General features: G+C 47.6%; 1 protein-coding gene across 1 annotated transcript; it reads left to right on the plus strand.

The window, feature by feature from the left end:
- Window positions 1-453: 453 nt before the first annotated feature.
- Window positions 454-3,226, plus strand: LOC103643406 (PHD finger protein MALE STERILITY 1-like). The gene is made up of 3 exons (NM_001365559.1): window positions 454-940; window positions 1,256-1,538; window positions 1,646-3,226. Exons 1-3 carry the CDS (start codon window positions 622-624, stop codon window positions 3,054-3,056), a joined length of 2,013 nt encoding a protein of 670 aa, NP_001352488.1. The 5' UTR covers window positions 454-621; the 3' UTR covers window positions 3,057-3,226.
- The last annotated feature ends 6,703 nt before the right edge of the window (window positions 3,227-9,929 follow it).

Raw genomic sequence — 9,929 nt, forward strand, 5'->3', positions numbered from 1 at the left:
GAACACAACACAACACAACAGCACAGAATTTACGTGTAACACCCTGCCTGTTTCCTGTATATGAAAACACTACTCTCATTCATGATCATCACCTGGTGTGAATTTTGTCATAGTGCCTGCTTGCTATAATGTCCAAGTCTCGGAGATGTCTCAAAATCGTATTTTCCATGTTTTTTTTTCGATAACTTCAAATTCCAAATGCGTGTTGCTCGGCGCATGCATGGAGCTCGATACCTTTGTCCAACGGAAAGACTAGGCCCAACACGTACAATTAGCCTAACGCCACCGTGAAGCGTTAGCGTTCACGGATAGCATATATCTGGAAAAAGACGAGGTTTTGGTTGCAAACTTTTTCCAGAACAGAGCAGAGGAACCATGCATGCTGCGAGCGTCGTCATATATGTCTAGAAGGATGTCGGGGGCCGTATTGTTTACAGCGCCTCACAGTGATCACGCGCGCACACTCCACCACCACCAGACCGTCCAAGCTTTCTAAATCCTGGGCACTTACCGCGTGAGACCAAGGCGCCGATGGAACCACTACGGCGACCCTCCCTCGCACACTGTACGCCATAAAGCGCGCGCCTGCACCACCAGCTCCGCGGCGTCCGGTCCGGCGACATGGCTGCCAATAATAAGACGATGGTGGTCAGCCTGGGGAGCTCGCGGCGGCGGAAGCGCGGCGAGATGCTGTTCCGGTTCGAGTCCTTCTGCCAGCCCGGCTACCCCGCTCCGCTCGCCGGCGGGGGCGCCTTCAGGGACAACGTCAGGGCGCTGCTCGGCCTCGCGCACCTGGAGGCCGGCGCGCATGGCGAGACCAAGTGCTGGTCTTTCCAGCTCGAGCTGCACCGCCACCCGCCCACCGTCGTCAGGCTCTTCGTCGTCGAGGAAGTGGTCGACACGTCGCCGCAGCGCCAGTGCCACCTCTGCCGTCACGTCGGTACTCACCGCTTTGCTACTGTCTTTTGTCGATCCTATAGATGATGCTGAACCTTGTGCCCTGTACACGAGTTATACGTCCTAAGTTACACCATGGGGTCGTGCATGATACATCTGACAGCCGAGTATAACTGTTAGATAAAGCTATTAGAATTGCTACTAATTCGATTTTTTTTTATCGCCAATACAATGAACAGCGGACTCGAACTGCACTATGATCCGCAGAAAGAAAACTATAACGATCGAGCAACTCGGCCACTGTCAGATATATGCGCTCACTCTGCCAGGAAACCCCCGCGTGGTGTTTCTGTTTCAGGTTGGGGTCGGCATCTGATCTGCAGCAAGCGGTTCCACTTCGTGCTGCCCAAGAGGGAGTTGTCAGTGGAAGCTGACGGCCTGCACTACGGGATCAACCACAGCCCGGAGAAACCGTCCAAAGGCACGGCGACCTCCAGGGGCCACCTGCTGCACGGCGTGGTGCACCTCAACGGCTTCGGCCACCTCGTTGCCCTGCACGGCTTCGAGGGCGGCTCCGAATTCGTCGCCGGCGAGCAGATCATGGACCTCTGGGATCGCATATGCTCCTCTCTGAACGTCAGGTGTGCAACGCGAACTACTGTGCAACACGTTCGTTGTGCCCCGTGCACTGCCACTGCATCATATGAGTGCATGACGGCTCGTGTTTCGTTTGGTTATCCATTGCAAGGAAGGTGAGCCTCGTCGACACGGCGAGGAAGGGGCACATGGAGCTGCGGCTGCTGCACGGCGTTGCGTACGGCGACACGTGGTTCGGGCGGTGGGGCTACAGGTTCGGCCGGCCCAGCTACGGCGTCGCGCTACCGTCCTACCAGCAGTCGCTGCACGCGCTCCAGTCGGTACCTCTCTGCGTGCTCGTGCCGCACCTGTCGTGCTTCAGCCAGGACCTCCCCGTGGTGGTGACCAAGTACCAGGCCATCAGCGGCCACAAGCTGCTCAACCTCGGCGACCTCCTCCGCTTCATGCTCGAGCTGCGGACGCGCCTCCCGGCGACCTCCGTCACCGCCATGGACTACCGCGGCATCATGTCGGAGGCCTCGTGCCGGTGGTCGGCCAAGCGCGTGGACATGGCGGCCCGCGCCGTGGTGGACGCTCTCCGCCGCACCGAGCCGCCCGCGCGGTGGGTCACGCGGCAGGAGGTGCGCGACGCGGCGCGCGCCTACATCGGCGACACGGGCCTCCTCGACTTCGTGCTCAAGTCCCTGGGCAACCACATCGTCGGCAACTACGTCGTGCGACGCGCGATGAACCCGGTGACCAAGGTGCTCGAGTACTGCCTGGAGGACGTGTCCAGCGTGCTCCCGGCGGTGGGCGGCGTGCCGAGCAACGGCGGCGGCAAGATGAGGGTCCGGTTCCAGCTCACGCGGGCGCAGCTCATGAGGGACCTGATGCACCTGTACCGCCACGTGCTGAAGGAGCCGAGCCAGGCGCTCACCACCGGCGCCTTCGGCGCGATCCCCGTGGCGGCGCGGATGGTCTTGGACACCAAGCACTTCGTCAAAGATTACCACGAAGGTTTCGCTCCGATCAACAGTGTTGGAGTTGGGCACGTCCACATGAACCTGTGTTGCACGCTGCTTCTGAAGAACGGGGGTCCGGAGCTGGTGGCGCCGTACGAGACGGTCACCCTGCCGGCGCATGCAACGGTGGGCGAGCTCAAATGGGAGGTGCAGAGGCTGTTCAGTGAGATGTACCTCGGCCTAAGGACCTTCACGGCCGAGTCCGTCGCCGGGGTCGGCGTCAGCCAGGACGCTTGCCCGGTGCTCGGGCTCATCGACGTGGGAAGCGTCGTGGTGATCGAAGGATCAGTCGTCGAGCAGCAGCAGCTGGCGGATGAAAGCGTACATACAGGGAGCGAGGCCGCGTCTGTGAGCGAGGGAGGCGGCGACAGCGAGAGGGTCGTGGACTGCGCGTGCGGAGCGGATGACGACGACGGGGAGCGCATGGCGTGCTGCGACATCTGCGAGGCGTGGCAGCACACCCGGTGCGCGGGGATCAAGGACACCGACGACGCCCCGCACGTCTTCGTCTGCAACCGCTGCGACAACGACGTTCTGTCATTCCCTCCCTTGAGCTGTTAGAAACTCCTATAGCCGCCATGGCAGGACGGGATAAACATATCTCACTTGCGATTCAAAAAAAAAGAACTAGACTTCGGTCAAAACGAAATCAAATTGACCTCGGAAAATCCAACTTCGAACTCGTTGGAAAATAGAACTTCCAATTAAAGGATGTTTGGTTTCTAAGGACTAATTTTTAGTCTCACCATTTTATTTCATTTCAGTCTCTAAATTGTTAAATATATAAACTAAAACTTTATTTTAATTTTTGTATTTAGCAATTTAGAAATTATAATGAAATAAAATAGACGAACTAAAACTAGTTTTTAGAATCCAAACATCTCTAAGGTGTTTGGTTTTTAAGGACTAATTTTTAGTCATCCAAACGCCCCCTAAAAATTAAACTTAGCACGCTGCTGAACCTTGAGCTTTAGGGAAAAACAACGTGTTCGATTCATGAGCAAACACTGCCATGCCACAGTTTAGACGCGCTGTATTCTCGGCCAAAACCATGACTCATTTATTTAGTCACTCCTTAGCGAAAGATTGGCAAATAAGCGAGGCAATATGTGGCCATTCAAATGACTTGAGGCTTTATTCGGTTATTCCTACACCACATATCGAATGGGATTGAAAATAATTAGTATTTATTTTGATCTGCTATGGATTTAAACCCACACAATCTTATTCAATTCATATGGATTGAGATGAAAACGAACAAGTCCTAAGCGTTCTCAAGACACATCATTTGGTTTTGGTGCCTTAGGGTGTGTTTGGTTGTAGGATAGCTAGGGACAACGAGTCCTCCGGTGTCTACTCTCGTCCATCCAGTTTTGAAAGACAACTAGAAACATCACTGGAATGGTCTTGTTCTAAATCCTAACCCTCAACACTCAACCAAATAACATTATCTAACGGATCGTCTCATCCCATCTCGTTATTGTAACTAAACACACTCTTAAATTTATACCATGGTTTGTTTGGTAAGATGAAGAGTACTTGAGTTAATGAAAAACAACCATCTTCTTAATGTCTATTTTTTTTTGTTTATACCCGCTCCATCTTTAAAAAGGATGCCATCCTCGCTTTATGAGGAACCAATGAATTCCAAGTTTAATCAAGTATATATAAAAATATAATAATATTTATGATGTATAATAAATATCATTAAATAAAGAATAATGGAACATAGTTTTATAAACTACATATCTATTTGAAAATACAAATGTTAATACTATTTTTATAAACATTCACTTAAACCTAGATTGTTTTTTTGGATAGAGGGAGTACTATATTAGTTGTGACTACTTTATATTAAAATTAAGAGTTAAATACACTATAAGTCCAATAACTTATACATGGGTTCCAATTAAGTTCATCAGCTCTAGAAGTTAATTTTTGGGTCCATAACTTTTAAAGTGGTTCATCGTAGGTCTATACCATTTTGTTTTGTTCTTAGATTTAACTTATTGGTTCATAAACTTTTTAAGTGCTTCAATATAGTTCCATACCCCTTTTTGGCCTTTGGGTTTGATGTGGCATGTGGAGTCAGCAGTTCGCATCACATAAAATTTGCAATTATCCCCTCTTGCCTCCTTTTTCTTTTCTTGCTCTATCCCACGACTCATCTTATTTCTCTTCTTACTTCCCCAATCAACATGCGTACATGCATGGTAGGGAGGGGTCCATTTAGCCAAGGGAGCACTCGTCATAGGCAAAAATGAAGGGACCACAAGCTTCACCACTCACCCGTGCACCCAAGGGCGGTTTTAGTTCGTTTGATGGAGTATAGCAATGGGTCACCATGAACATGTCTCTATGGCAACAAGTGGTGGAGACAAGGTAGAATACGATAGTAGAAATGGTGGTTTCACTACAAGAAAACTAAGAAAATATGTCAGCCTGGTTAAGAATGTCGGTGCCAACGTTCTTAATCAGGTTAAGAACATCGGTTTATCGATGTTCTTAACCTAAGTACGTCGGTCTATTAGAGTAAGAACATTGGTTCTTGGCCAACGTTTTTTTCCTAATTTTCTTGTTCAATGCATGCATAAGGGGATGAGGGTAACACGACAATTTCAACTACGTACTCATTGAAGCTATGATGGCCTATGCCAATGAGAATCGCTACACATGTGAGCTCAAAGCTTGACCATGGCATTTCTAGTACAATAGGCTTGGAGCTCTATCATAGTATCTATGTGTCTAACAAGCGCAAAAGGTAGAAAAGGCAGATATGGACTCAATAGAGATCATTTATATTGACAAAAGTGAAGCATAAGGCAAGGACCAATGACGGTAGTAGGAGCTCGATGACCCATAATCACTACCAGAATTCGGCTCTTTGTCGAGTGCCAAATGTTTTGCCGAGTGTTTTTTTGGCACTCGACAAAGAAGCTCTTTGGAAGTGCCAAGAAAAAACCCCTCGGTAAAAGAAAACACTCGGCAAAGAAGCTCTTTGCCGAGTGTCAAAAATATAACACTCGACAAAGAGCTTCTTTGCCGAGTGCTTTTTTTTTCAACACTAGGCAAAGACAATTTAAAAATTACATTTTAAAGGAGTAAATTAATTCAAATGAAAAAGTTTTCAACTACAAATTTGTATAACTAACCATGATGTACAATTTATATTTTGAATTTTTCTTCATATGATAAAATAAAAGTAAATTTGTTCATAAAACATATATCTCTCGTAGTTTATGAAACTACGAGAGAGATGTATAAGATTTGTGCATATTGTTAGAACTATCACGTGAGATGAACAAATGACCAAAAAATCAAAATAAACTTTATATATGTTGAGAAGTTATAGAATTTTGTAGTTGGCAACTTTTTCATTTGAAGTCAACGAAAACTACGTTTAAATTTAAAAAATTAATTTGAATTTTGAAAACGACCTCGAAAGAAAAAACCACCAACATGAAAGTTGTACGTATGAAAGAGTTATGAAACTTTGTAGTTAGCAATGTTTTTGTTTGAAATCATCTTGTCATGCAAAACTATGTTTGAATTTTAAAATTTGGATTTTTCAAACTATCTCGGATGGAAAAAAACCACCAAAATAAAAGTTGTAGGTCTTGAAATGTAATGAAACTTTGTAATTGATAATTTTTCGATTTAAAATCATCTTATCATTGAAAAATTCGTGTGAAGTTTTCAAATTTGAAATCCAAATTTTGTAAACTGCCTCGGATGTAGAAACTATCAAAATAGTATTTGTAGATCTTGAAAAGTTATGCAACTTTATAGTTGGTCACATTTTCAAATGAATTCATTTAGTGCCTCAAATAATTAAATTACTCTCGGTTTGTTATATTACATGAGGAATGGAAACATAATATAGACATAATTGAAAGAGAAATTGGGTTAACCATTTCCTATAACTAATTTTGGTGGTTGATAATCAACACAAACACATGGACTAACTAGTTTGTTATAGAAATCATCTATTACAGGTGCATAAGGTTCAACACAAACCAAGAAAAGAACCAAGTTAGGGACACAATTTAATTGGAGCAAAAGTAATTGAGTGTGTTGAAGTTTGGCGCACCGGACTGTCCGGTGTGCCACCGGACAGTGTCCGGTGCACCAGGCAGTACAACTTCAAACCAGCCACTCTCGGGAATTCCAGGGCGCGCTCCTCTATAATTCACCGGATTGTCCGGTGAGCCAGCGGAGCAACGGCTATCTGCGCCAAATGTCGACTATGCAAAGTAAACAGTGTCACGGCAGAAGTCAGAGCAGGAAGTCACAGGGGCACCGGACTGTCCGGTGCTGCAAGAAGACAAAGCTCCAACGGTCGACCCAGCTATGAACCCTAACAGTTGGGTGACGTGGCGGCGCACCGGACAAGGAACAGTGCCTGTCCGGTGGCGCACCGGACTGTCCTGTGCGCCCATCGCCAGTAGCCTCCCCAACGGCTATGGAAGTGGTTGGGGGCTATAAATACCCCCAACCACCTCATCCATAAATATCCAAGCATTCCAAACATCCCATTCAATACAAGAGTAAAAGACTCCACTCCAAGACACACCAAATAGATCAAATTCTCTCTAAGCCTCTAAATTAACTCAATTCCATTAGGGACTTGAGAGAGGGTGTTCTTGTGTTCTTTTGTTGCTCTTGTTGCTTGGTTTGGCCTTTTTCTTTTCCCATTCTTATTCTCAAGTGCTTTTTAAGCGAAGCAAGAGACACCAAGTGTGTGGTGGTCCTTGTGGGGTCTTAGTGACCCGTGAGATTAAGGAAGAAAGCTCACTCGTTCTAAGTGACCGTTTGAGAGAGAGAAAGAGTTGAAATAGACCCGACCTTTGCGACCTCCTCAACGGGAACTAGGTTCTTGAAAGGGAAATGTGCCCTTGGGCCATTTCTAAGTATTTTGGTGATTGAGTGTCAACACAAGTGCTTAAATGTGAATCAATACCCATGGATGAACAAAGTGCAAATCTAGAGCAAAGGTATGTTTCTAAGTCTTAGTACATTGGTTTTGTGTACTAATATACTTGTCTAAGTATTAGAAACAGGAAGAAGAAGAAGAGAAGAAAGTTGGCTGTGTACAGCCAACAGGCTGTTTCGGTCTGGGGCACCGGACTGTCCGGTGGTGCACCGGACAGTGTCCGGTGCGCCAGGCTATCTCGGCCGAAGAGGCCGCTCTCGGGAATTTGCTGACGGCGTACGGCTAAAATTCACCGGACTGTCCGGTGTGCACCGGACTGTCCGGTGAGCCAACGGTCGGCCAGGGCCAACGGTCGGCCGCGCGATCAGCGCAGGACACGTGGCCGAGCCAACGGTCGGAAGGGGGCACCGGACTGTCCGGTGTGCACCGGACATGTCCGGTGCGCCAACGGCTCCCGCATCTGCAACGGTCGGCTTCGCCATTTAAGGAAAGGAATCGGGCACCGGACACTGTCCGGTGTGCACCGGACTGTCCGGTGCGCCCGACGACAGAAGGCAAAGATGGCCTTCCAGATTTGTTCTCAACGGCTCCTAGCTGCCTTGGGGCTATAAAAGGGACCCCTAGGCGCATGGAGGAGTATACCAAGCAACTCTTGAGCATTCTTGATCATACACACTCAGTCTTTGCGCATCCATTTGTGATTCTAAGTGATTCGAGCTCTGTTCTTGTGAGAAACTGTGAGATAGTCTTTGAGCTCGAATCTTGGCCGTGTGTGTGCGCGTTTCGCTGTGGATTTGTGTGTGTTGCTTCCCTCCCTTACTCCGTGCTTCTTTGTGAATCTTAAGTGTAAGGGCGAGAGACTCCAATTTGTGGAGATTCCTCGCAAGTGGGATAAAGATAAGCAAGGCAAAATACTGTGGTATTCAAGTGGGTCTTTGGACCGCTTGAGAGGGGTTGATTGCAACCCTCGTCCGTTGGGACGCCACAACGTGGAGTAGGCAAGTTTTGTACTTGGCCGAACCACGGGATAAATCACCGTGTCTCCTCTGTGTTGAATTCTCTGTGATTGTCGTATTGTGCAAGATCTTCTCTTTAGCCACTTGGCAATTATTGTGCTAACCTCTAACAAGTTTTTGTGGCTATAAGTTAAGTTTTTTACAGGATCACCTATTCACCCCCCTCTAGGTGCTCTCAATTGGTATCGGAGCCGTTCTCTTCACAAAGGGACTTACCGCCCGAAGAGATGGATCCTAAGGGGAAGGGAATCGTGATCAACGACAAAGAGAAGGAATCCTTTGTCAACGAGCCGAAGGACGACAAGCCTACCGACTCCGGCTCGGGGCATAGACGGAAGGAAGGGAAGAAGAAGAAGACAAGGCGCATCAAGGAGATCATCTACTACGACAATAGTGATGAGTCTACTTCTTCCCAAAAGGATGATGACAACGACTACAAAAAGACGGTCAATTCGAACTTTTCATTTGATTATTCTCGTATTCAACATAGTTCGAATTCGCATTTGCTTTCCATTCCTCTTGGCAAACCTCCACACTTCGATGGGGAGGACTACGGATTTTGGAGTCACAAAATGCGTAGTCACTTATTCTCTCTCCATCCAAGCATATGGGAGATTGTGGAGAATGGAATGAAATTTGATAGCTCGGATAGCCCTATGCTTATAAATGAACAAATTCATAGAAATGCACAAGCTACTACTGTTCTCTTAGCGTCTTTGTGCAGGGAAGAGTACAATAAGGTGAGTGGCTTGGACAATGCCAAGCAGATATGGGACACCCTCAAGATCTCTCACGAGGGGAACGACATCACCATGCTCACCAAGATGGAGTTGGTGGAGGGCGAGCTTGGACGATTCGCCATGATAAGGGGAGAGGAGCCAACTCAAACTTACAACCGGCTCAAGACTCTTATCAACAAAATAAGGAGCTACGGAAGCACACGTTGGACGGATCACGACGTCGTCCGCCTAATGCTCAGGTCCTTTACCGTTCTTGATCCTCATCTCGTGAACAATATTCGTGAGAATCCCAGGTACACGATGATGACGCCCGAGGAAGTACTTGGAAAATTCGTGAGCGGGCGGATGATGATCAAGGAGGCAAGATACGTCGACGACGCGTTGAACGGTCCACTCCATGAGCCTCAACCCATTGCTCTAAAGGCAACGAGGAGCAAGGAGTCGCTACCTAGCAAGGTGGCGCAAGTTGAGGCGGCCGGGCTCAATGATGAAGAGATGGCTCTCATCATCAAGAGATTCAAGACGGCGCTAAAAGGTCGAAAGGGACAGCCAAGCAAGGCCAAGACCAAGGGAAAGCGATCATGCTTCAAATGCGGTAAGCTTGGTCATTTTATTGCTAACTGTCCCGAAAATGATAGTGACCAGGAGCAAGGGAAAAATGGGAAGAGAGAGAACAAGAAGGTTTACAAGAAGGCCAAAGGCGAAGCACACCTTGGAAAGGAGTGGGATTCAGATTGCTCTTCGT

This window comes from Zea mays, chromosome 7 (genome assembly GCF_902167145.1).
Source record: "Zea mays cultivar B73 chromosome 7, Zm-B73-REFERENCE-NAM-5.0, whole genome shotgun sequence".
NCBI classification, from domain to species: Eukaryota; Viridiplantae; Streptophyta; class Magnoliopsida; order Poales; family Poaceae; genus Zea; species Zea mays.

What these genes read in the sequence shown, in the direction of transcription:
- LOC103643406 (NM_001365559.1), top strand. Translation starts at nt 622, where the DNA reads ATGGCTGCCAATAATAAGACGATGGTGGTCAGCCTGGGGAGCTCGCGG. An exon ending in CCACCTCTGCCGTCACGTCG is followed by an intron (nt 941 to 1,255) that starts GTACTCACCGCT and finishes TTTCTGTTTCAG; the next exon opens with GTTGGGGTCGGCATCTGATC. An exon ending in TGCTCCTCTCTGAACGTCAG is followed by an intron (nt 1,539 to 1,645) that starts GTGTGCAACGCG and finishes ATCCATTGCAAG; the next exon opens with GAAGGTGAGCCTCGTCGACA.